Genomic DNA, 26,471 nt, shown 5'->3' with positions numbered 1-26,471 from the left:
CAAAGGGCCTTCTCGGTAGTGGTGCTCTCCCTGTGGAACGCTCTCCCATCCGATGTCAAGGAGATAAACAACTATCAGACGTTTAGAAGACATCTGAAGGCAGCCCTGTTTAGGGAAGTTTTTATCGTGTTATTAATATTCTGTTGGGAACCGCCCAGAGTGGCTGGGGAAACCCAGCCAGATGGGAGGGATATAAATAAATTTCTTATTATTAGCCAGTTCTCTCTCTCTCTCTCTCTCTCTCTCTCTCTCTCTCTCTCTTTTTCTTTCTTTCTTTCTTTCTTTTTGCAAGATCAGCTCAGGTTGGCTTTATCTAACACAGGGCGGCCCAACTTTTCATACCAAGTGGGTTGCAAGAATACTTAGAACCTGCCGGCCGCACACTGCCTTGTTATGCGGGGTGAGGGAGCGAGGCCAAAATGTGAGCCCACACCCCAGTCCTTTCCCTGCCTTCCCAAAGCTGGCTAAGTGAGGCTCTGGGAAGGAAGTGTGAGGACTCTAGGACCCTGTCTGAGCCTGGCACCTCACTTACCTGGCTTGGGGAAGGCAGTGTGACGGCTGCAGGTGTGAGGCATCAAATGTTGCTGAGGGCCAGCCACAAAAGGCCTTGAGGGCCACATGTTAGATCTAACATGATGTAACCCTGATCTAACACATTCTTGGGAGAAAATTCTCTCTCTCTCTCTCTCTCGCTCTCTCTCTGACCGCAGCCCTAATCCCATTCACTGGGCAGTGATTTTTTAATATATAATAATAATTTATTATTTGTACCCCGCCCATCTGGCTGGGTTTCCCCAGCCACTCTGGGCGGCTTCCAACAAAGACAAAAATACAATAAAATGTCACACGTTAAAAACTTCCCTGAACAGGGCTGCCTTCAGATGTCTTCTGAATGTCAGGTAGTTGTTTATCTCTTTGACATCTGATGGGAGGGTGTTCCACAGGGCGGGTGCCACTACTGAGAAGGCCCTCTGCCTGGTTTCCTGTAGCTTTGCTTCTCGCAATGAGGGAACCGCCAGAAGGCCCTCGGAGCTGGACCTCAGTGTCCGGGCAGAATGATGGGGGTGGAGACGCTCCTTCAGGTATACTGGGCTGAGGCCATTTAGGGCTTTAAAGGTCAACACCAACACTTTGAATTGTGCTCGGAAACTTTTTTCTTGGAAGCATGAAAGGACTAGGTTGCAGACATTCGTGTGAATTGCCTCATGGAGTTTAATAAGACCTGCTTCTAAGCGGACGTAGTAAGGAATGCACTGCGACAGTGGGGAAGGGAATAGATGGGGGCGAATTTTAGCCGGAAGAGCTGTGGCGCTAAACCTCTCCCTTTTCCTTCCCTCCCACCCCACGCGGGACAGAGCTCTCTGAACGAGAAGCGGAAGATGCTGGCTGGCCAGCACGAAGACGCCCGCGAGCTGAAGGAGAACCTGGACCGGCGAGAGCACGTGGTCTTGGACATCCTATGCAATTACCTCTCGGGGGAGCAGCTCCGAGACTACCAGCATTTTGTGAAGATGAAATCCGGGCTGCTCATAGAACAGCGCGAGCTGGACGACAAGATCAAGCTAGGGCAGGAACAGCTCAAGTGCCTTCTGGAGAGCCTCCCCACGGACTTCGTGCTTAGCAGCAGAAAGGGAGCAGAACCTCCGACATCCACCGGGACCAGCCGACCTCCAGCGCCAGCACCTTCGCTCTGACCTTTCCAGACGCGGCTGCGTCAAACCTTTTCTTCTCAGAATTATTTAATCAGAAACCTCTTTTAACTTTTTTTTTAAAAAAATATTTGAGGGAGGATTTAATTATTATTTTTTAATTAACGTTGGGGTGGGGGGAAATAAAACAGCACGGAAAGATTTCTTTTTCTTCTTCGTCTTCTCCCGGAGATCACGACTTAAATCTGTGTGGAATACATTGGATTCTTGCGGCCAAGCAAGATGCAGAAGAGACTGGCAGCAGGTTATACGAGGGAGGTCGTTAGCTAATTATAAATAAACTCAAGCTGTCCCTGCTGAAGGAGTCTTGCCCCCCCCCCTCTGAGCACCTGACGGTCGTTAAAATAATGAAGGATATACAATAATGAAGCCTTAATTAAAATATTAATGAGAGACCTGCTGTCTTGAACAATATCCATATTTATATTTTTTAAAGGTACGAGATAGAATTCTGTAAAGATTTTGTACATACGCTAACCAGTTATCGATTCTACTTCAACATGTACGTAGGGGGGAAATGGTTAAATATTTTTTTTTTTGTACTTCACATGGGAAAAGAAAAGAGGAACACCCTCGATCCCACCCACCCCCCAAAAACCCCATAGTCACACATCATATCTAAATAAAGGACTAGTAGGAAAAGCTACAGGCTAGGAACCAAGGATGCTTGCATGCAGAAAGATGTACTTGGTGAATGTCAGCCCAGACGTTGGATGTGGGTGCAGTTTGGCATCTCGTTTTCCCTGGGCAAGGATCCCCAGTCAGAGTGCAATGGCTCTGTCCTTTTCCTCCCTCTCCCCTGCATGGTGGGATCCAGTGCAAGTCCGTGAGCAGGGTCCCCACCCGTGTACCATCGAGGCGGTCACTGGATTGTATCTTTTTATCTCTCTCAGTGCCCAGTGAATGTTGCCAGTAAGTGACCTTTCCACGAGAGCGTTGCACAGCAAAATCCCGTCTTCCAGATCTGCAGTGCGAAGCAGCCGCCGTTGGAACAAGCACTTGTGTGAACCAAACAACTCAGGAGTCAACGTGAAACTGAAGCAAAGAGATACTTCCTCCTTGAGACTCTCTCTTGTGGGCTCTGTGATATTATTATTTTTTACAAAAAGAAAAACAGTAACAAGAGAAAGCATGGAACTGCATGCAGCCTGCAAACTTATTTGAATGACTTCTTGAGGTGGTTCATTGAATGTCCTTATTTATAGATTGCTTTAAACGGAAACGGAAATGAAATCCTTAGCCTTGGTTGTTTCTTTGAAATGTAGCAGTGCTTTGCTTAAACCCCATTGGAACTGGCCATCCCCCAAAAGCCATCCTTACCCAAAACTGAGGTGGGAAGCACAAAAGTTGCGCAGGTAGAGTCGCCCATCCCACACTCTCTTCAACACTCTCTGCTAAAAGCACTGCCCCTTTGTTTAAATGGGAGACCTTTTTCAGACCCCATTCTCTTGTGGGTAACTGGGGGGTGGGGTGGGCAGGGGCGAGAGGGTCCAGGTGCAGAAATGGGTAGAGCAAAAAGTGGGCTACACTCCAGCTATGCAAAAGTCAGATTCCAACACACATCTCTCCCATCTTCCAAATAATCCCAGTTCAAGGATTATGCCAGCCAGGCAAAAGCCCTTGTGGAAGACACAGCCATTGAGGGGCTTACCCTAGTGCAGGCATAGGCAAACTCGGCCCTCCAGATGTTTTGAGACTACAATTCCCATCATCCCCGACCACTAGGGATGATGGGAGTTGTAGTCCCGAAACATCTGGAGGGCTGAATTTGCCTATGCCTGCACTAGTGAATAAGAGGCAAAGACTGAAAAGGAATCCTTTGGGTCAGATGGGCCTAGAGGGTGACAATTGACTCTTGGAGGTTCAACGTCTCTGATTTTGATGAAACAGAAGACTGCCTCCATGTGCTCTGCTCCATATCTTTAAAGACTTTACTAAGGCAGAGAGAGGGAATCCTTCCTGTTTATGCTGAGTGACCAGCGTTCAGCAAAGACCTGGCTGCTTCCAGATGCGTTGAGGGGTAGAACTCCATAGGATATCGTCAGAAATTTATCTGCTGATTAATGCATTTGCAAGGAGGTTGCAAAGAGGAGACTTGACCCTTTGTGGATTTGCCGACACACACACACACACCCCGGATCCACCTCACCCCCGGATTCTTTAGGGGGAAAGAAAGTTTAAAAAGTCATGGCCGGCAGGTGTGGGTGGGCAATGTGGCAGGATAGAGCCAGTCAGCTGCCACCTGCCAACTTCCCCTTGCTAGCTACCCCACTCGTGGTGAGCATTATGGTGGAAACACAGAGTTACGGAGCCTGCCTTTCACTCGTAATGCACAGCGCTGCCCAGAGTTTAATGACAAGGAACAGGAGTGTTATTTTTAAGAGCATTTCTTCCTATAGGTTTTCATTTTCGTAGCTCGCCTTAACTATTGCAGCATTGCCAGCAAGGCAAACAGCCAGCCTCTCTTTCCAAACAAAGGGATTTTGTGATGTTCAAAAGAAATGCATGCCTAGCAAGCACACGGGTTTACTTAATTGTTGATGGAAGTGGCCCAATCTGACTGCCAAAGGTGTCCCAGGGAATCGGCTGAAAAACAGAGGTGCTGTTGAGACTCTGTTCACCTGCAGCTTGTACGCTAAAGGCCAGTGTGGTTGCTTAGCTTGGGTTATAAACCAGTTGCGTCACCTTTGATGTGGCTGGCCAGACTTTGGCTACCTCTGATTTGATGCTGCTGCTGCTCCTGCAACCTGGAATGCATCCCCTTCTGTGCCCTCCACATGTTTCCACGAAGCTGGGATGGGGAACCTGTGGTCCTGCAGATGTTGCTGAACACCCATCAGCCCCAGTCAAGATGGCTAATTGTCCAACAACATCTGGAAGGCTGCAGGACACTTATCCTTGCACTAAGCTTCATTAACCTCTTCTGTGGCAGCTTTTTCCGAATATGCAAGGCCTGTTCATTTTCACGGTAACTAACGAACAAGTAGGTCTCTTACTCCTCTTCCTTACAAACATGAGGCAAGGCTGAAAAAATGGTGAGTTAAACCAGCCAGGGACTCATCATACAGATAGGACTATTTCTTTAGCCAAGACTGGCTCTTCTCTACTTGCAGTGCTGGCCCTGTCATTAGGCAGAATGAGGTGGGATGCTGGGAAGCTGCTGTGGCAACCTTCTAGCTGTTCCCTTGTGTTGGAGGACACAGCTGCTTATTCCACCCTGCCTGTCCTTAGTTCACACGATCTGGCACGCTGCCTCAGGTGCCGTGGTGGAAGTTGTCTCATCGCTAGTGTTGAAGCAAGAGTCTGCTGCCACTCTGGTTGGCTTCCGTATGTGGAATGGTGGGGAGAGACGAATACCATCATCTCTGCCTAGGGCAAGATTTGCCCTGCCTTTATTTGCCCTGCAAGGTGCATCACTTCCAGATGTTTCCCAAGGTCTGAAAGTTTTATATGCTGCCCTGCAGAAGGGCAAGTCTACCGAATGCTTATCACAGTGGTTCTCAACTTGTGGGTCCCCAGATGTTGTTGCACTACAACTCCCATCATCCCTGAGCTCTGGCCTTGCTAGCTAGGGGTGATGGGAGTTGTAGTCCAACAACATCTGGGGACCCACAGGTTGAGAAAGGCTGGTTTATTGTGTGTGCGCGCTGGATCAGAGCATATGTTGCCCGTGGGAAAGTTCCCTAGCCTAACTGTGAAGCCGAATCTCTTACAGTGGTGATTTTGTTTTGCCTGTGTGAAAAACATTTCTTCCAACAATCGAGGAGGTATTTGGTTCATCTCCATTCAATGGGGGTTTGTCCTCCGCATTGTGCTATCTGGATGTTGATTGGCTCCAAGCATCTTCTCTGGCTCTGATCCTTTATCTTGCCAGATAAAGTTTGTTCCAAAGAAACCACATGGAGTGCTTTCCCTTTTGCTCTTTGTAGAGAAGCAGGCACAAAAGTCTAAAATGCATCTTTTAGCAGCAACTCGGCCTCAGAGCCATAGTATCCTATTGAGCACTGTGCAGAATCTCAACCCCTCACAATTTAGGCTCTGCTGCAGTTCTAAGAATTGGAATCAGACCAGTTTTGCAGTGTAGGTGCCTTTTGTATACTCAAGGCATAACTTTTAATACTATATGCTTTTGATAAATTGCCATGCTGCTCCGACTAGGATGTTTCTTGGTTTCAGTATAATTGTGCTTAATGACATCAGTGAAGCTCTGGGAGGATTTTGGACCAGAAGAACAGGGGTAGCCAACATGGTGCCCTCCAGAAGTTGCAGGCCAACAACTCCCATCATCCATGACCTTTGGCCTTTGCTGGCATGTGCTGATGGGAACTGTAGTCAGATATTGTCTGAAGGGCACCACGTTGGCTAAGCCTACCTTAGAGCAGGAGGGATCTTGGCATCCTTGCCTTTGGCTTACATGATCTGTGGAAAAGTCTTGGTCCTCATATTTCCTTAGGCTGTGTTGTAAGGCTCCTGTTTACACTGCATCCTGTGTGTTTTCCCCAGTGGTTTGGGAAGTGATATATACAATCCAAAGCTATCCTGTTCTATCCTGTCATTTCTTATGAAATACTGTGTTTTGAGACGTTTTCCCCAAACCAGTTTTGATCCAAATTGAGAAAACGAAGGACTTGGCTGTGTTTTAAGCTGGTAAGCTGTACAAAGCCGGTAAGTTACAGGAGGTGGAATAATGGTGTTGCTATCACTGAAAGATGGAGACCCCATTTCTGGTTAAGTGCTAAGCTGGTTGTCATAGGGCATTTCTGGATGGCAGGTTCAGTAGACCAGCTGGGCTTGCTGCTGGTCCAAAGAGCACAGTTCAACATGGGATAGTACAGCACTACCTTGTATTTCTTGAGGTACCTCCCACCACAAGCTGCCTCCTTTGGTGACGCAGTCTTGAGTGCCGAGTGAGGAAGGCTGGTGTGCCGTTTGAATATTTACAGTGTCACCTGAGTGAGGACCAAGATCCCAGGGCAAACTCACATCAGCTTTGCCAATGGGCTGCATCCAACATTCTCTGTCTGCTAATGCAAGGGATCTTGTGCTAGTAGAGGGGTAAGCTTTAATGTTACGCAACTGAGGGATCCAGTGCAAAAGTCGCATTAGCAGAAACCCTTCATGCAACAGGCTGCTCCACTTATTATGCAACAAAAGTTACCAGCAACTTGCTTATGCGTTCTTTTGCCCGACAATGCTTCACTGGTGCAAAACTTTTCTCCCGTGGAGCAGTATTCCACTAAATGACTTTAAGGCAGCACTACATTGAATACACTCCAATATGCCCATAATCACTACTAGTCCCTTAAAAATGTCCTAGCCCACTTGCCTATACGGCTCTCTGTTGGGGTTTTGTGGCATACAGAGAGCATAAAGAGAAAACCCACCAACTCATCAAATTTATATAAGCTTCCCAAGCTGGCGGCCTAGGAATTATTCTTGCATGCCCTCAAGCAAATGGGCAAGACTGGCTTTTGACAATAATGTGGTTTTGGTGGCCTTAAAAATCTGTGTCTGTTTTGTGCCAGGCAAGGGGACTCCGGTTGTGTGCGTGTGTGGACAAGATGCCAGGGCTGGGTCAAGACATTTTGGCATCTGAGGTGAACCACGAAACGGCACCCCTCTTCCCTGCCAGGGAAGTTGGGTCAAGTGAAGATCTACATCAAGAACAAGGGGGAATGAAGACCTACATTGGGTTCTGCTGTCCCTGTTGATTCTGCCACCTGAGGCAGTCACCTCACCCTGCCTCATGGGTTGACCGGCCCTGCGTAGCACCCTTTTGTTCCTGCTTTGCGTGGGTTGTTGGTTGGTTAAAGAAAAGGGTTTGGTTTGTTTTTGCACTGCCTCATCTAAAGATTGTCATGATTCTCTGGGTTGTTGTTTTTTTAATTTTATGAATGATCAACATTGGTAAAGAGGATGGTGATGTGTACTTGGAAACAATTAAAGGTTAATAGTTCACTGTGCAATTGTTTCTTCCTGCCTCGAGTGTGACTTCTGATCCTTTCGTTTCCTTTCGGGCTAAACTCCACTGGCCTTTATCAAGAGTGTTGCTATTTGCGGGTGGGATTCAATCGCACATGGGCAAATTCAGGGTGCACAATTGTAGTTTATTGGGAGATCCCACCCAACAAACCTGCTTCTCCGAAAGAGGGGACTTTCGCGAAAAGGAAAGTGAAAGAAAAATGGACTGGAAAGTGTTGGATAGTGCTTCCTTTGACACAGCATCATCAAACCTTCTGCAACCAAATGAGGATATATGCTCATTCAGCAGCCAACATAATCTGAACTCCTTGCAAACAAAATCAGGATGAATTCTCAATAAGCAGGTCATCTGGATATGGCTTTGGAAGCAAATCCTTCCCTATCTTTTCTCTTCACTAAAAGACCACATGGTGGTGCATTGATAGCTGAACTTCCAGGTGATCCAGCAGCAACCTGACTTGATCCATTTCTGCCTGTAAACCCATCCCACATACTCAACAAACCACATCCCCTTCCTCTGCTCTCCCTATCTCCTATCCCAACATGGAATCATAGAATTATAGAGCCCTGAGGGTCCTCTAGTCCAATCCCCTGCATGAATCTCAACTAAAGCATACATGGCAGATGGCCACCCAGTATTTGCATTGTCATGACTGGTATCCATAACAAATCCCTAAAACCTTAGCCGTGTCAGCAGTTTGCATGGTCGGGCATTTGCCAGACCTCTACCCTGGATCCTCACCCCCACCCCTCTGCTTAGAGCACCTATCGGGGCTATGGTCAGCTCTGCATTGTGCTACTTTTCTGTTGTAGCTCATCCTGCATTTGCAAGAGTCTTGGTGTCCTTGTCTCCTTGTAAAGTAGCCAAATCTGAAACAGTCACATCTGTGCCCAGCCTTTGACCGGCTCACCCAATGGAATGTTCCTATGCATAAAACAAACATTCATTGCATATATATATATATATATATATATATATATATATATGCGCAGTGCAGTGGGAAGAAGCCAGAACCTCTCTCTGATGCGCTGGATGTCTATGTGCACAAGCCTTTGTTAAACATGTGAGGAATATTTCAACTGCGATCCCCCAATTGGTTCAGTGAACTATCGTCTACATCAGGGGTAGGCAACCTAAGGCCCATGGGCCACAAGCAGCCCATGGGGGTCGTTTAACCGGCCCCTGTACTGAGCCACCCGTTTGGTGAGTCTCTGCGCGCTGCGCTAAACCAGCACAGTGCAATACAGGGACTCGCTTCTGCAGCGCCAGAAACCACGTCTGCGCAGACGCCAAAAATCACAGGCACGCACACGCAATCCTGCCCACGGAGAGATCTCCACTGAAGTGAACCGGCCCAGGCAAGGTAAACCTTGCCAATCCCTGATCTAAATTGACTAGCAGCAGCAATGTGGGGGTTCAGACAGGAGTCTTCCCAACCCTACCAGGAGATGCCAAGAATTTAACCCTACCAGGAGATGCCAAGAATTTAGCAAACATGCACACCTGTAGATGCACCCCAGATCCCCTGGTCACTAGGCAAGTGTACACAAGTGTCACAAAGCAACCCTATGACCCCCACAGCGAGGTGGGATGGCACAGAGCCATTTCCTACCTCTCTGGAAGAGCAGGGAAGCTTTCCCATGCTACAAGGGTTGGATGAAGACCCACCTGTCTGTGGATGGATATGCAGATTGCCTTGAGTAGGTAGGTTTCCCAAGGCACACCTGCGTGACTAACAAATGCAAGCTTGCAACCGTCACAGCAGATCACTGATACTGCTCAAGTCCACTGACAAGCTCTTACATGATATAAATGGATGAAGCATTTCAGAGACAGCGCTCAGCTGTTTGGTGCTGGGATTCTGGTTGGTTGTGCTTGCAAAACAGGCGGGTAGGGGGAAGAAGGTGCCAGAAATGGGCGGTGGTGTTTCTTTTTCCCATCTGTGAGACTTAAAACTTGCATGGAGAGAAGGCCAACTGAAATGTTTCTTTAGCAATACCAGCGACCGTACAGAGCAGGAACCTGAGTTCTCAAAAGCCAATTGGTACGTCAATATAGAGAAGGAAAAGATTGGAAAGTTAGTATAGGAGAAATTATGCAGAGCAGAGCATAGTGTGGCAAAGAATCCCTGCTGCAGAAAAGAGGTGGGTTAATTTTGCAGGATTTGGGTTATCAATACTTAGTGGTTGCTCTAAGCTAGATGTTTCTAGGACACCTGACCCTATTACATGCCCTCCATCAGGGCTAGTAAAATCTAGTAGGGGGAGATTGCGCCATGCATTGATTCACCCACGGTAAGGTACAAAGAGTTCCCAGGCAACAGTGACATTAAAAGGAAATAAATTTTTAAAATTGTCCAGTAGCACCTTAGGTAAAGGACCCCTGACAGATAAGTCCAGTCGCAGACAACTCTGGGGTTGCGGCACTCATCTTGCTTTACAGGCCGAGGGATCTGGCGTTTGTCCTCAGACAGTTTTTCCGGGTCATGTGGCCAGCACAACTAAGCCGCTTCTGGCGAATCCAGAGCAGCGCATGGAAACGCCATTTATCTTCCCGCCGCTTTCAAACTGTTAGGTTGGCAGGAGCTGGGACCAAGCAACAGGAGTTCATCCCATCACGGGGATTCAAACCGCCGACCTTCTGCTCAGCAAGCCCAAGAGGCTCAGTGGTTTAGACCACAGCGCCACCTGCATCCCTTCTTCAGAAGAAGTGTGCATGCACACAAAAGCTTATACCCAGAACAAACATAGTTGGTCCCTATAATATGGTTACCAGATTTTTTTCAATTAATCTAGGGACACACTTTCTTTTTTCTTTTTTGAAGCTGAGTAGCAACATGGAGTCAGTAGTAGGGATGGTGAGGCAAAAGACCCTGGGCCCAAGCACACATGCATACTGTATAAAGGTGTCAAGCCCTTCTTTCACACCCTGTGAAACATAAATGCACAGAGTTGTTGTTTTTTTTTTAAAAAGGGGCAATGGCGCACTGCCTGCCCGTGACTCCCAAGCCTTCCCCGATCTCCTTCCCCCTTCCCCCTTTGTTTGGGGGAGGCTCAGGAGTCACAGGTGGGCAGCTGTTGCCCAGGAGGGGCAGAAGGCACGTGGTTTCTCTTTCAGGCAAGGTGCAAAACCCTTGTTTCATATCCTGTGAAACATAAATGCGCAGTTTTTTAAAAAAACTGGGCAACGGCTGGCCAGCCGTGACTCCCAAGCCTCCCCTGATCAGTCAAAACAAAGGGGGAAGGGACCAGGAGATCTGTACCACCGGACGTCCCCGGTTCCCCTTTGGCAGTGGTGGCGGCAGTGGCAATCAGCAGCCTGGAGCCAGCCTGGTAGCGCAGTTGGCACTGGCTGGCTTCAGGAGCTGCTCACTGCCCGCTGCCGTGGCGCCCGCCATTTTTCCTCTCCGGAAGTCCCCATATGATGTGTTGTGCACAAGACACATCATATGGGGACTTCCAGCAAGGAAAAAATGGCGGGCGTCATGGCAGCGAGCAGCTCCTTAAGCCAGCCAGAGCCAACTGCGCTACCAGGCTGGCTCCAGGCTGCTGAGGCTGCCGCTGCCATGTTTTCCAGGACAGATTTGCAAATCTGGGGACATTCCAGGGATGGAATTTGTCCAGGGACAGATTTGCAAATCCGGGGACGTCTGGTAACCCTACTCTATAAGGTGCTACTGGGCATTTTTTTTATTTATTTCAACTGCATCGGACCAACACTGCTACCTATCTGAATTTGAAAAGGAAAGTAACGCTTGTGCTGTGTAGCCAATGCACAGCTATTGCAACCCTACAGATACATAAAAGAGTGAAACTGTTTCCTGTTCCCACTCTGATCATCTGCTGCTTTGAGATTCCTTGGCCGGAGAGAGAACATTCCCAGCTGTTTCCACTGATCAGGATTTGTGAAAACCAAGAAGGGTGGAGCAGCTACATTCCTCTTGCTTCAGGCTCATCACTCAAACAAGCAAAAGTGTTCAAAAACCTTTTGAGTCCAAGGATACCTCATTTTACTGTCTACATGGATGAAGTGGGGGACAGGTTGGGAAGACGGCAACTCTCACTTCCCCCTGCCCCAAAGTGATGAGAGCCCTTAGCTTTTGTGTTCACATATAGAAAATTTTGCCTTAGCTCAGCAATGTCCACTATGTTCACAGCTGCTCTCTAAGGTTTTGTGCCTCTCACTTCCCAGCCCCACCTAGAGTCAGCACCTTAAGGTGATTCAGAGCAAACTCTGCTCTGTCCTGAAGTCCACCCTACACCAGCTGATACCAAAGTGGTGTTCTCCAAATATTTTGGTCTGCAACTCCCTTCAGCCCCAGCCAGGATTTTACTACCTTACAACACTCCAACCATCTGCGAGTGGAAGAACTCTTACACAGTTGACTGTCCCAAAATTTATTCATCTTTTACCACGGAGATGTTTTTCGATGCACTGGGAGGTCCCCCAGGAGGGAATGCAACTCTTTGGGTGAGAAAGGTTTCCCCATCCAAGTTATAAAACAGAACCATGTTAAGCGGCCTACTTTTTTTGGAAGAACACAACTGAGTTTTGTTCAACCATGTAACAAGGCGACGGAGGACTAGATTAGGGAAATTTGAGGACTCGGATCTTGAAGTCTCCTTCCACCGCAATGTACTCAATGGTCTTCAGGCCCAGACGGTTGAGAAAGGAGATTTCGTGGCCCTCTGCCAGAAGCACCTTGATCTCACCTGGAAGAAAGGTGAAGGAAAGCTGCAAGAAGCAAAAGAAAGAATCATGGCGAGTGTGGGAGACGCCTTTTTCTTTTTTTTTAACATGCCCCAAAGGGGAATGGCAGCCATTTTGTAGACAGTACGAGTGGCTGTCCAGAGAGTGTCGATTCGCATCTTCATCACCTCAACATACTGCCTCCATGCATGATTAGGGAAGTTTTCAATGTTGGGTGTTTTATTGTGTTTTTAATATTCTGTTGAGAGCAGCCCAGAGTGGCTGAGGAAACCCAGCCAGACGGGCGGGGTATAAATAATAAATAAAGTAATTATTATTATTATTATTATTATTATTAAGCCAGGAATCCCAGGAAAGCCACCTCCCTGCCTGTTCCACTCGCCTCCATTGGAGTGGATGAGCAGATTTTATTTCTATGAATGAATCAAATGAATCTCAAAGCGGCTCACAAACTATAAATAGCAATGACATAATAAAATATAACAGAGCATCATAAACACAGCATTGATCATATAAAATAATTAACAAATCATCAGTCAAATAATCATCAATAAAACAATCACAGTCTATAAAACACTAACAACAAAACAGCAACTAAAAAAATAAGCTGAACATCCCCAATATATGCATTTTTCTGCACATCTTCAGTAAATGCATTTGGTATACACTGCTAAATGCATTTGGTATACCGGGACGCGGGTGGCGCTGTGGGTAAAACCTCAGTGCCTAGGACTTGCTGATCGCATGGTCGGCAGTTCGAATCCCCACGGTGGGATGAGCTCCCGTCTTTCGGTCCCAGCTCCTGCCCACCTAGCAGTTTGAAAGCACCCCTAAGTGCAAGTAGATAAATAGGTACCACTTTATAGCGGGAAGGTAAACGGCGTTTCCGTGTGCTGTGCTGGTGCTGGCTTGCCAGAGCAGCTTCGTCACGCTGGCCACGTGACCCGGAAGTGTCTTCGGACAGCGCTGGCCCCCGGCCTCTTAAGTGAGATGGGAGCACAACCCTAGAGTTGGACACGACTGGCCCGTACGGGCAGGGGTACCTTTACCTTTATACACTGCTAAGCCCTCACCTGAACTTTGCCGTCCTGCTCAAAAGGGAAGTCGGTTTCTCTCTGCTCTTCTCCCCATTCCCCATTCTCCTTAGAGTTGCACACGATGGTGTTCACATCCCCCTTGCAGTCAAAACGCGGGTTGAAGTGAAGGGCGATGTTGTCGCAGTCTTGGCCCAGATTCACAACAAATCTTGGAAAGAATGGCAGACAGAACTGTTGCTGTATGTGTCAGAATTCACATGCGTGACAAGCACTCACATGTGTCCACACACACGCACACCCCACCACAACAAGAGCTTCGGGATCTTTTGCTAGCGCTATAACACATGTCCGTTTACAAATATGTGTTTGCCTCTATTCCTGCCTAAGTAAAACCCCTGGCATCCAATAACGTCGTTTTATTCTGGGCTGGCAATCCTAAAGACACCCGAAATGCCAGACAGGTCACCCAATAATTTTTATAGAGAAAATCCAATAGCTTTACCCTTAAGATGGTTGAGAGGGAAATCAAAAAAGAAAGCTCAGTTTATTACACAAAGTGAAAATTGCAGAATCCATGCATGCCGTTTCAGACGGTAAAATTACAATTTTAGCAGGCAGCAAATCCTACCATACGTACACACCTTGATCTGGAGAGGGACAGAACCCTTAACTTATTTTCAAAGCCTGGCACGGGCCTGACAATTTTGCCAGAGAACCCACACTAATAGCAAGTTAAGAAATTGAGGTGGGGGTGGGAGACAGAATAGATCTGTCCTTAAGGTGTTTGCTGATTCCTTGGGACATAGGAGAGCCCACCAGCTGTTCTGAACTGGGTGTATTCATAATATTTCTTGCTAATACATCTTAGTGGGGAATGGAGGGGTGCTTGAGGCGAGCAATTCTAGTAGCTCTTGTTGTCTTTCCCCCAGAGTTTCCGCCCAGCTCAACCATTTTGCAAATTAGTTTGTGAGCTTTGACTGCACTGGGTGATGGGAATTGTAGTCCCAAAACATCGGGAGGGCTGAGTTTGCCTATGCCTGGTCTACTGATGGCCCCCATCCAAGAATTGGGATAGACCAGGCATAGGCAAACTCAGCCCTCCAGATGTTTTGGGACTACAATTCCCATCATACCTGACCACTGGTCCTGTTAGCTAGGGATGATGGGAGTTGTAGTCCCAAAACATCTGGAGGGCTGAGTTTGTCTATGCCTGGAATAAATTCTACTTGGCAACTTGATGTACATGCATTGACCTTTATACAAGGCGTGAGGAACTCACGATGCTCCCCTTCAGGGCACGTTTTGAGATGAGGCTGGATTGAGGCTTGTACCAACGTCAAGTCATGTTTGTGATGGAGAATATCATGTCATATTTAAAAATGGAAAACGAGCGAGGTCCCAACTAAAGAAGAATGGCAACTTAAGCTGACAGAGTATGTGCAGCTCACAGATTTAATATATAGAATAAGAGAACAAGAAGAATATACGTCTAGAAAAGCCTGGAAAAAGGTTATTTAATATATGGGGGGATGTGTACCCCTGAAAACGTTGGCAGCATTAAGATAAATTAAACAGTGTAAATAAGTTTTGATGGATGAAATGATGGAATACTGAATGGTTTAGTTTTTGTAAAATATGCAGGGATTTATGATATGCAAAATAAACCATGGAAAAAGAAGAAGGGAAGTCATTGATATTTTAAGGATGTTAAAATGAGTATTTTAAATTGCAAAAAAGAAAATTTAATAAAAATGAGAGAGAGAGAGAGAGAGAGAGAGAGAGTCTCATGTCATATTTAAGTTATGGCAACCTTTATACTTATACTATGCAATCTACAGAGCTAAACCATATTATAAGTTCCAACTGACACACCTATGTTCAGAAGAAACACATGCGTGAGTAGCTTATTGGATTTTCATAGAAGCAGCAACTGCTATGCAGCTCCCTATACTAGGCATAGACACCTGCTAGCTGGAATATCTTCTGTGTGATTTGAAAACACTTCGATTTTAAAATAAAAATAAAAAACCAGGTTACACCACTCATTGTTGCAGAGTATTCTGCAGCAATTATATGTCTCAAGCTGCAGGTAGACTGATGATGTCAGGGGGTGGACTGAGGAGGAATGGTGGGGGACCTTCTCCTGAACCTTCCCAAGAACAAGAGGACAGTATAGATCTGGAACAGTGGTTTGCAGAAGGCCATAGTTCAGAGGCTGCAGTGGAGATGGGAAATATTGGGAGAGGGACAGCAGGAAGAAAAAACACTGGGGGAGAGATAACTAACAGACTCAGTGTCTTTGGAGAGCATTCCTGATTCCACCCCGCTCCCAGGACCAGGCGAGCATTAAGGGTTGTAGAACAGAAGGTTCATAAGCAGAAAGCTCAGATTAGCCATTATAAGGGTGACGTAGAATAGGAGGGATGGAGGGGGTTGGACTTTATTTGGAGCAATGCCATTATTTTAGGGAGGCTGCATTCCTTTGTCTCTGTGAACTATGGAATAAATTACTGTATTTTCTGGCGTATAAGACTACTTTTTAACCCAGGAAAATCTTCTCAAAAGTCGGGGGTCGTCTTATACGCTGGCTACAGCAGCAGCTCCTGCAGCAACTCCCCACCAAAGGACAAAACGACAGCAAATTAAATCAGAGGACACCAAGCTCTCTAGAGGAAGCAGAAATACGCTTTAAAATTGGCCCCAGAACCCGGAAGCTTTTTCACCATGAGGGCGGCAAAGTTGTAAAGCGAGAGCGGCAATTGAGGCAGCACTACCCTTAAATGCCCTGCTCCCCACGCACAGCGATGGACTCACCCACTGCCAATTGATCAGGGCATCCAATAAAAGCTTTTTTCCAACCACCCTGGGTTGAAACTGTGCCTGTCAGCTGTTCCACGTCCCAAGCAAATTCCACGAGAGCGGCTTAACAAAAGCAGTAAAAAATCCCCCCAAAATGCTTCAGCAGGTCCAACAAAAGCAATAACCGAGCGAAGTTCAGTGACATCCTAGCAATTGAGGAAGCGAGCCAAAGAAGAAGCCCTCCGGCTTGCTCCTCTGTTTAAACAGACCCGGCCATGCCCCCCCCCCCCAGCCACTGGGAAGTGGAGTGGATTTCTGAGCCGGACTGGAGACTGGTTTTTAAAAAATTTATTTGGTGTGCGTTGGAAGAGGGGTAGTCTTATATGGCGAGTATATCCCAAACTCTATATTTTAACTGGAAAAGTTGGGGGTCTTCTAATACGCCCAGTTGTCTTATATGCCAGAAAATACGGTACTTGGTAAGATTTCCTCTTGTTTGTCTGCTTACTGGCTGCCACTGGGTGCAGGATCGGATTCCCTGAAGCCTGAGAGATGAGGTGAAATGATGGAGCCTAAACCATGCTTCCCCATGACACTTATGATACATAACTCATGCCAATGCCCGAGCCCCACATTCCCCCTTCAATAAGTCACAACAACCTTTTGGCACAAAAATGGAAGCAAGAAGAATTACCGACAAAAGAAGAATGGCAGATGAAATTGATGGACTATGCAGAACTGGATAAATTAACAGGAAGGATTCAAAACCTGCAGGACCAGAGATTCTTAGAAGACTGGAGTAAATATACGAACTATTTGAAAAGTAATAGTAATGAACAGATTACGCTAGTAGGACTGCAATAAGTTTTGTAAGGAGGACTGTATGAAATATTGCAAGAAAGACTATGAGGAGAATTATTAGTTGATGATAATTAAGAGTAATAGATAAATTAAGAAATGCAGAATAAGTGATAAAGAACGGAAAATCATCAGAGGTGTTGATGGAAGTCTAAAACATTGTATAAGATAAGAAGTTATGTTATATGATTGTTGGAAATCATATGTTAAAAAAACTAATAAAAATTTTATAAATTCAAAACAACCTTGTAAGGTAGGGCTGCATTCTCTTCTGGGCAGGCTTCCGAGGGCCATATGTCAGAGGTGTGGAGGACCCCACTTGGCTCCTGTAACCTAAGGTTCCTCAGCCCACCACAAGCAGGAGCAAAAGCACCACAAGTCCCACTATTACTTGGAGACACTTTCCGCTCATTCTCAACTTACTCTTTGCAATCGGGCAAGATCTTCCCCTTCACCTCAACCGTCTCTCCATGCTGAAGTTTCAGATGAGTAGCAACTAGTCCCTGCAGTGGGAGAGGAAAGACTTATTTGAGATTCAGGAGAGAAAGGCAGGGCTGTCTTAAGCATATGTGGCACCGGGGTGAAAAGATCTGCCCGGCGACACCACCAGCCCCAGGTTGCCCAGTCCCAGGTGCACAGGAGAGCAGAGCCAGCTGGCTGCCTCAGCATCTCACTGGCTCGGTTGCCCCCAAACTCGCGGCGCAGAGCCGCCCGCAGCAGAAGAGCCCACCGCGACGCTCCGACCAATGGGTGGGCTCTTCCCCAGACTCAACTCTCGGGCCTCGGACTCCCGGCCTGGCACCCCTGAGAGCCCAGCGCCCGGGTGCCCTGCACCCCTATCGCCTATGGGTAAGACGGCCCTGGAGAAAGAGGAGTGGAAATTAAACCAAGAAAACCAAATTGAAAGTATGGATCATGTCTTTGCCCAGAAACCCTAACAGATAAGCTTCAGGGTTTTTTTATCAAGGTTTTTTTTTTTAAAGCATTTTCTTAAGTTCCTCATGTATTATTAAAGACATACCACATATGAAAAAAACAATCTTTTTATATGCAACAACAGCTGCCAGGGTAGTGATTGCTACTAAATGGAAATCTCAGGATACACCAACAAAGGATTTGTAAATTAAGTGAGTGTATAGAACTGGCAAAATTAACTTCAATGATAAGATATCAATCAAATTAAAAGTTAAGAATGGAGTGGAAGTATTTCGAAGATGATATGTCAAAATATTGTTCTAAAAATGACACGTTAATTGGCTTAGAATAAAAAATGTAAGCAATAACAAAACCAATAAAGAAGGAAAAATTAGAATTTAACAAAACTAATTTATTATAGAATGCAAGGGGGGAAAGGTAGAAAGAAATATAAAGAAGTCGAATTCCTGTGGAGGGAAGTAGAGGGGGGGTTATAATTAAGTGTATAATTATGCCGCTGTTGTAATTTAGATATTTTATGAGGGAATCATTGGGAATTTTGGTTATTATGTATATATGTTACGTTTCAATAAAGATCTTTGAAAATTTAAAAAAAAGAAAAGAAAGTATGGATCATGGAGGAGCAGACTTCCCAGTCGCTACAAGACAGGACAAAAGGAAGCAAACCAGCAATAAATAAATAGACAATAAATAGGAAGCTCTTTAAGCTTGAGGGCCATATTTACTTTGTGGTTACTTTCCCGGGACCACATGCAAGTTGTGGGTGGGGGCAGAGGCCTATGTGGGTGGAGCTACCATCATAATTTCAAAAGTGCCATAATGGGGTACACACCCTTCTCTGTCCTCCAGCCAACCAGCCACTGTCAGAACTTAAGGACACACCCCTTAAATGCATAATTTTATTTGTATGCCACCTTTCCATAGTTAAAGCCATGAGCAAGGCGGCTTACAACCTTGGGGGGGGGGGGAAAGCATAATTACAGTAAAGGTGTGTGTGTAGCACATACTACCAAATGACGACAGAGCAGTTTCTGTAAGAATAAGTAAGGTAAAGGTAAAGGGACCCTGACCATTAGGTCCAGTCGTGATCGACTCTGGGGTTGCGGCGCTCATCTCACTTTATTGGCCGAGGGAGCCGGCATACAGCTTCCAGGTCATGTGGCCAGCATGACTAAGCCGCTTCTGGCGAACCAGAGCAGCACACGGAAACGCCATTTACCTTCCCGCCGGAGCGGTACCTATTTATCTACTTGCACTTTGACGTGCTTTCGAACTGCTAGGTTGGCAGGAGCAGGGACCGAGCAACGGGAGCTCACCCCATCACTGGGATTCGAACCACCGACCTTCCGATCGGCAAGTCCTAGGCTCTGTGGTTTAACCCACAGCGCCACCCGCGTCCCTATAATTAAAGTAGTCATAAACAATAAATAAAACTTCAAAATACACAACAAAATTAAACACTTTCCACATAGAACCATAGAATCATAGAAATGTTGAGTTGTAAGAGACCCCCAGGTTCCTCTATTATTGGGTTGCCATATTTAAAAAAGTGAAAATTCGGACACAAAGTTGTTGAGTTTTATCTCAAAAGAAGTAGTTGTTTTTGAGCTGTTTTTAATGAAATTCACCAAAATCTACACTTCCAACCTGGGTTGCCAAATGTCAAGATTTCCCCGGACATTTCAGCTATTTCTGCCCTGACACTGTTTCTGACTACCGAATCCCGGCTATGTCCTGGAAATTCCAGACATATGGCAACCCTTCTGTTCCAATCCTCCGCAGCGCAGGAATCTCTCCCACAGCTGGGTGGGCTTGAACTACCAACATAAGATCTAAAGTTAAGATACAAAAAATTAGTATTAAAAACCAGCAAGAACCTCACCCCCCCCAAAAAAACCCACTAAGCAATACCCCAACACCCTAGTCAGTTCAGCAGCCTCAGATTTTGCAGCTGGAGTCAGTCCGAGGCGTCCCAGACCAGGTGGGCAAAGACTTCCAGGGATTTTTGTGTAACGGGTCTCTCCAAACCAAGATGGCCTTGGCTACCTGCAACTGGATCAATCCTCTTTGTCCAGCTAAAAACAAGTGATGGCCATAGCAGTTAAAATTTGTCTTCAGATTCCACAGCTAGCCCCTCTTGAATGAACCCCCGATGCATGCAGTCCCTGGGAAAATGGAAATGAGAATACAGGACCAAGGAAGCAGCAACAGCTAAGCCAGGTAGGAACAGACAGGGCTTGTCCACACTTTGGCTTGCCCCATGCCTAGCAAGCACAGATCCAAGCGGTTTTGCCTTTGCTCCGCCATTACCCCCTACAAAACCCGCTCTTTAGTGATAAATTGGAACAAACGGCAATCTGCAGAAAGCATGGCTGCCATTTCATAGGAATCATAGAATCAGAGTTGGAAGGGACCCTGGGCGTCATCTTGTTCATCCCCCTGCAATGCAGGAACACGCACCTGTCCCGAATGGGGATCAAACCTGAGACCTTGGCATGATCAGCACTATGCTCTAACCGATGGAGCTATCCAGCATTTGTTCCAATTCAGCACTAAGTTGCTAGTTTCCCCAGCACCACTCCTTCAGTCCAAATCAGAACCCTAAATGTGTTTAGAGTTAGATCTGTGGGTTAAACCACAGAGCCTAGGGTTTGCCGATCAGAAGGTTGGCGGTTCAAATCCCCACGATGGGGTGAGCTCCCATTGTTCAGTCCCTGCTCCTGCCAACTTAGCAGTTTGAAAGCACGTCAAAAGTGCAAGTAGGTAAGTAGGTACCACTCTGGCGGGAAGGTAAACTGCATTTCCCTGCGCTGCTCTGGTTCACCAGAGTCATGCTGGCCACATGACCCAGAAGCTGTACGCCGGCTCCCTCGGCCAATAAAGCCAGATGAGCGCCGCAACCCCAGAGTCGTCTGCGACCGGACCTGATGGTCAGGGGTCCCTTTACCTTTTATCCTGTGAGAAGGAAGCCACCAGATTCACTGTGAAATTTTAATGCTAAGGAGCATTGTTCAGTACGGTGAGTTTACACACCGGGCTTTAGAAATCCCAATCTATTCTGTGAGGTCCTTACTTAAAACTTTGGCTCACATTCCTTTTGAGCATGCAAAAAGTCTTTTTTGTTGTTGTTGTTGCATGCATTCATCTCTTCAGTTACCTTTCTCTCTCCTGCAATAATAAGCTCTTTAGGACAAGACACCATTCTTTTTTAGAAAGCAGTGTGTGTGTGTGTGTGTGTGTGTGTGTGTGTGTGTGTGATGGCACAGCATCATCAACAGAGATCAGTCCTGCTGACAAAGCACCAAGAACGTTCACTTAAGAAACCAGAAACAAGAAGAAATGCAAGTTGCGCACAACAGTTATCAGGAAACAGACTAACTTTTCTCCAAAGAGAACAACCCGAGAACATCAGGAGAACCAGTTAGATGAGGCCAATGACCCATTTAATCTATCTACCATCCTATTCTTACAGTGGCCAACCAAATGCCCGTGGAAATCTGCAAGCAGGACCTGGGCGCAAGAGCCCTCTCCCTTCCTACAGTTTCCAATAACTGGTATTCAGAACCATTACTGCCTCTGACCAGCTACTTATTAATCCCCCTTAGTTCTCCAGCCCTGCTCAGTTACAGTACCATGTCTTGCAACCTCAGCAGCAACAGCCTGCTGTCCTAACAGCAACAATCCAGGACTCACACACTCCATGATGCCGTCTTGCTAGTGTCCAGCCAGTGGATAAAGGCAGCAAGGCTCTCTTCCCTCTATTCTCAGCTCTGTGACTCAGCGAAAGAAGTCAAGGCAGCTGCCTTTTTAAAGGACTCAGCCAGGAAGACCCCCCCCCCAGCTGTTTTTAAATAGCTGGGCAAACTGCATCACGTGACTGAAAGTGTGTGTTGTGAGTGGAGGGTCTGCTCAGATATCCAGAAATTCAAGCTGGGGGAAATCAGAGTCAATGGGCAAAAAAACCCAAACCCCTAACCTGCTTCAGATGAATGGGAACATTGATAACAAACACAAGCGGCTGACACTATTTCTGCAGGCAATCAATGCCAGCAACCTCCTGGCTGGCATTCGCTGAAACATTTGTTCATTGTTTGATCTGGGTTTTGGATGCCAGCAGAAAAGCAGGCAGCATAAGACACTGGAAAGACTGAGATGTAAATCACTTTTATTGGCTTTCGGTGAGGTAGGTAAAGGTAAAGGGACCCCCGACCATTAGGTCCAGTCGTGGCCGACTCTGGGGTTGCGGCGCTCATCTCGCTTTACTGGCCAAGGGAGCCGGCATACAGCTTCCGGGTCATGTGGCCAGCATGACTAAGCCGCTTCTGGCGAACCAGAGCCGTGCATGGAAACGCCGTTTAGCTTCCCGCCAGAGCGGTACCTATTTATCTACTTGCACTTTGACGTGCTTTCGAACTGCTAGGTTGGCAGGAGCTGGGACCGAGCAATGGGAGCTCACCCCGTCACTGGGATTCAAACCGCCAACCTTCTGATAGGCAAGTCCTAGGCTCTGTGGTTTAGCCCACAGCGCCACCCGCGTCCCTTCAGTGAGGTAGGGCAGGACCCAAAAGTAGCCTTGTGTGGTCAACGCTCCTGGTTCACAAAGATTTGTGCAAAAGTTGGAAGCACAGCTTAACCAGAAATCTTTAAAAATTCTATATGTTCCTGAACTCCAAAGTTCAGGAATGCTTTGGTATACCCCATATTGTATGTCTCTGTGGTTGGAAGTCTCTGTCCCTTTGGAGACAAGCAAAAGGATTTGTTGTTTTATTTGTACCCGACTCATCTGATTGGGTTGCCCCAAGCCACTCTGGGTGGTAAATTAGATTCTGTTTGCATTTAAGACAGAAACTACCTAATTCTCACTTCTCAAACTAATACATAAACTGAAACACAAGAATCCTTCAAGCTTTGCATTTCTCCAAATTTTGTGATCTAGTTCTCCAGCCAACGTGGTACAGAAATGCATATATTGTGACCGTAACATAAAAATGCATGATATGAGGGAAAGCTTCATGCAAAAATCTGTATGTTAAAAATCTGCATACAAAAGTGTGCGTATTGTGAGAAATTCACACAAATATACTGTTGAATTTTCATGGGGATATTTTTTCAGTGTAGTTTGCTGTGGAAATCTGGTGAACTGGACACTGTAAAAATGAGAGAAACCAAATTGGACAGACTCGCCCACCCCTACTGGACCAACGTTCTCTGATCAAGGTTGTTGTGCTTGTGCAACACTAGTGAAGAACCTCAAATGAGAATAACAAGTAAGAAAATCAGGATGTAACCCCCAAAATTAGCTCTGGGACACCATAAATCATACACCCATTGCATCTAAGAGAGTATTGTCTGAAGGACTGGGTTGATTCCTGTCCAGCCCACAGCTCAACTCTATCTGCAAGGCACTGAAAAAGGCATGTAAGTACATCCCCAATATCTAAAATAAGTTTTAAAATAATAACTGGGGGTGCCTAAGCCCAAATTTGCCCCAAATGAGGGCAAATTGTAAGCAAGCACAATTCATTACATTGCACAACATCATTGCTGATCACAAGACACATCTGCTAAAGCACAGGTCTGAGCTTCCAGATTTCCATCTTCGTGGAATTTGAGCCAACATGCTGTTGCCTTCTTATCTTAAACCGGCAGGCTTTTCGATAATTGAATTAATAAACATCCCTTTAATGATCCCTCCAGAGATTCTGAAAAAATGGCAAAAATGGCAAAGTGATATTTTAGCGGTCCAGGAAAAGCAAGCATATCTGGGCAGAGTCAAAGAAGCAGTTGTTTGTGGAATAAAAGACCTTGCAGCAACAAAGCACCTTCAGAGAAGGAACGGATTGTTTCCCAGGAAGAGTTCTGCCCCGCCTTTGCTGGAATCTTTTGGCAATCTTTGGAACATTATCACCCCCTTGGGAATTCAACACACAGGAAGAGGAATGCACCTGCAAGCTTACGTCCATTTTCTCTTCTTCTTCTTTTATTTAACTGCTCTGCTTGGGGCCAGTCTTGCAGCGCTCAATAATAATAATAATAATAATAATAATAATAATAATTTATTATTTATACCCTGCCCATTGGGCAGGGTTTCCCCAGCCACTCTGGGCGGCTTACAACAAAACACTAAAATACAATAGCCTATTAAACATTAAAAGCTTCCCTAAACAGGGCTGCCTTCAGATGTCTATTTTTCTCTTTCTCTGGTGGGAGGGCGTTCTACAGGAATAGCTCTGTCTTACAGGCCCAACGGAAGGAGGTTAAATCCTGCAGGGCCCTGGTCTCATGGGACAGAGCATTCCACCAGGTTGGAGCCATCACTGAAAAGGCCCTGGCCCTGGTGGAGGATAGTCTGACTTCCTTAGGGTCCGGGACCTCTAAACTATGGTTATTCGTGGACCTTAAGGTCCTCTGCAGGGCATACCAGGAGAGGCGGTCCCATAGATACGAGGGCTGGAATTTGCCCAGAGTGGCTGGGGCAACCCAGTCAGATGGGTGGGGTATATTATTATTGGTAAGCCTTCAGATGAACTCCTCCCTACTACTTTATTTTTACTTAAAAACTCCCCAGGGAGGTGGTGCTGGAAGAGAGGGTTGTTTAGGTCTCCCACATCAACTGTTTTCCAGGTCCAAAGAGCACCCCATCTCCAAAGCCACTGGGGAAAGGCCATAGGTAGACCTGAAGCAAAAATATAAAAACTTTATTGTTGTTGTTGTTTAGTCGTGTCCGACTCTTCGTGACCCCATGGACCAGAGCATGCCAGGCACTGCCTCCCACAATTTGGTCAAACTCATGCTGGTAGCTTCGAGAACACCGTCCAACCATCTCGGCCTCTGTCATCCCCTTCTGCTTGTGCCCTCAATCTTTCCCAGCATCAGGGTCTTTTCCAGGGAGTCTTCTCTTCTCATGAGGTGGCCAAAGTATTGGAGCCTCCGCTTCACGATCTGTCCTTCCAGTGAGCACTCAGGGCTGATTTCCTTCAGAATGGAGAGGTTTGATCTTCTTGCAGTCCACCTGACTCTCAAGAGTCTCCTCCAGCACCATAATTCAAAAGCATCAATTCTTCGGCGATCAGCCTTCTTTATGGTCCAGCTCTCACTTCCATACATCACTACTGGGAAAACCAGAGCTTTAACTATATGGGCCTTTGTCGGCAAGGTGATGTCTCTGCTTTTTAAGATGCTGTCTGGGTTTGTCATTGCTTTTCTCCCAAGAAGCAGGCGTCTTTTAATTTTGTGACTGCTGTCACCACCTGCAGTGATCATGGAGCCCAAGAAAGTAAAATCTCTCACTGCCTCCATTTCTTTCCCTTCTATTTGCCAGGAGGTGATGGGCCCAGTGGCCATGATCTTAGTTTTTTTTATGTTGAGCTTCAGGACATATTTTGCACTCTCCTCTTTCACCCTCATTAAAAGGTTATTTAATTCCTCCTCACTTTCTGCCATCAAGGTTGTGTCATCTGCATATCTGAGGTTCTTGATATTTAAGTCCTTTAGTAAGACCTGCAACTTGCTTCAGCCAATAGGTGGCACACTCAGCTTTAGTTATTAGCAGTTATGTTTCAGAAAACAAGAACACACCTTGTAAACTGCAATTTTAGGGCAGCAAAAGGAACTAATAGTAAGCTTCTTTGACTCTAGAGAAAAGAGAAAGCAGCAGCAGCATCTTGGCCTCGCTTCTCTTAAAAACATAGCAATGCATTTGTAAAACCAAACTGAATTATATTTAAGATACCCTCCCATTTATACTGAACTGCCAAAATTCAAGCAGAAAGTCACAGAAGAACATCTAGGTTTGCATGTGCCATCACATGCAAGCCTTAGCTAACTGAAGAGGACAACAAAAAATCCCAAAAAACTAAGGCTGAATCCCGTTTCGTATGTTTGATGCAGTTTTGCACAGTAAACACACCACCCCTCCCACTTCAGATGAGGACAACCTTTGATGCTGCTTCAACAGAGGGGACCCCCCTATCAAGACGGCTGTTTAGAATAGATACCAAGCCAAGAGAGAGAAATGTTTGAGGTCAATGACTCAGGAAACCCCGGCAGAGGGGATCATGGCTTCCTCTTTGCTGTCAACCAAAAGCAGAAGAGCATAATCCAAAAGATGTTATAAAATACAGGTGGGGACCCTCAGAACAGGGAGTCAAATGTGGCCCCCAGGACCTTCTTATCTGGCCCTTGGAAGTATGCCCAGGCTACAACCCTCACCAACCCATTAGATGTCAAGGAAATAAGCAACTATCTTACTTTTAAAAGACAACTGAAGGCAACCCTGTTTAGGGAATTTTTTATTGTTTAATGCTGTATTGTGTTTTTAATATTCGGTTGGAAGCCGCCCAGAGTGGCTGGGGAAACCCAGCCAGATGGGCGGGGAGTAAATAATAATAATAAAAAATTTATTATTACTCTGTATTCCATGAGTTTTGCCTGCCTTCA

At 46.2% G+C, this 26,471-nt stretch overlaps 2 protein-coding genes across 9 annotated transcripts in view; one reads left to right on the top strand and one right to left on the bottom strand.

The window, feature by feature from the left end:
* Positions 1-7,675, top strand: part of SHROOM3 (shroom family member 3) — a 219,849-nt gene extending 212,174 nt beyond the window's left edge. For all 8 annotated transcript variants that reach the window (XM_081020646.1, XM_081020647.1, XM_081020653.1 and 5 more), the window contains one exon: positions 1,356-7,675. In XM_081020646.1, coding sequence (XP_080876772.1) covers positions 1,356-1,694 — 339 coding nt within the window. In that variant the 3' untranslated portion in view covers positions 1,695-7,675. The remainder of the gene's footprint in view (positions 1-1,355) is intronic.
* A 4,398-nt stretch (positions 7,676-12,073) lies between these two features.
* LOC308485414 (16 kDa beta-galactoside-binding lectin-like) lies at positions 12,074-21,862 on the bottom strand. Its single transcript, XM_081021293.1, has 4 exons — positions 21,726-21,862; positions 17,520-17,599; positions 13,476-13,647; positions 12,074-12,426 (listed from the first exon to the last, which is right to left on the bottom strand). The coding sequence occupies exons 1-4, from the start codon at positions 21,732-21,734 to the stop codon at positions 12,280-12,282; spliced, it is 408 nt and encodes a 135-aa protein (XP_080877419.1). The 5' UTR covers positions 21,735-21,862; the 3' UTR covers positions 12,074-12,279.
* Positions 21,863-26,471: the final 4,609 nt, after the last annotated feature.

The sequence above is a fragment of the Podarcis pityusensis genome, assembly GCF_964106645.2.
Source record: "Podarcis pityusensis genome assembly, chromosome: 9".
Lineage (NCBI taxonomy): Eukaryota > Metazoa > Chordata > Lepidosauria > Squamata > Lacertidae > Podarcis > Podarcis pityusensis.
The sequence above is the reverse complement of the archived record's forward strand: the minus strand, read 5'-3'. Positions and strand labels throughout refer to the sequence as shown.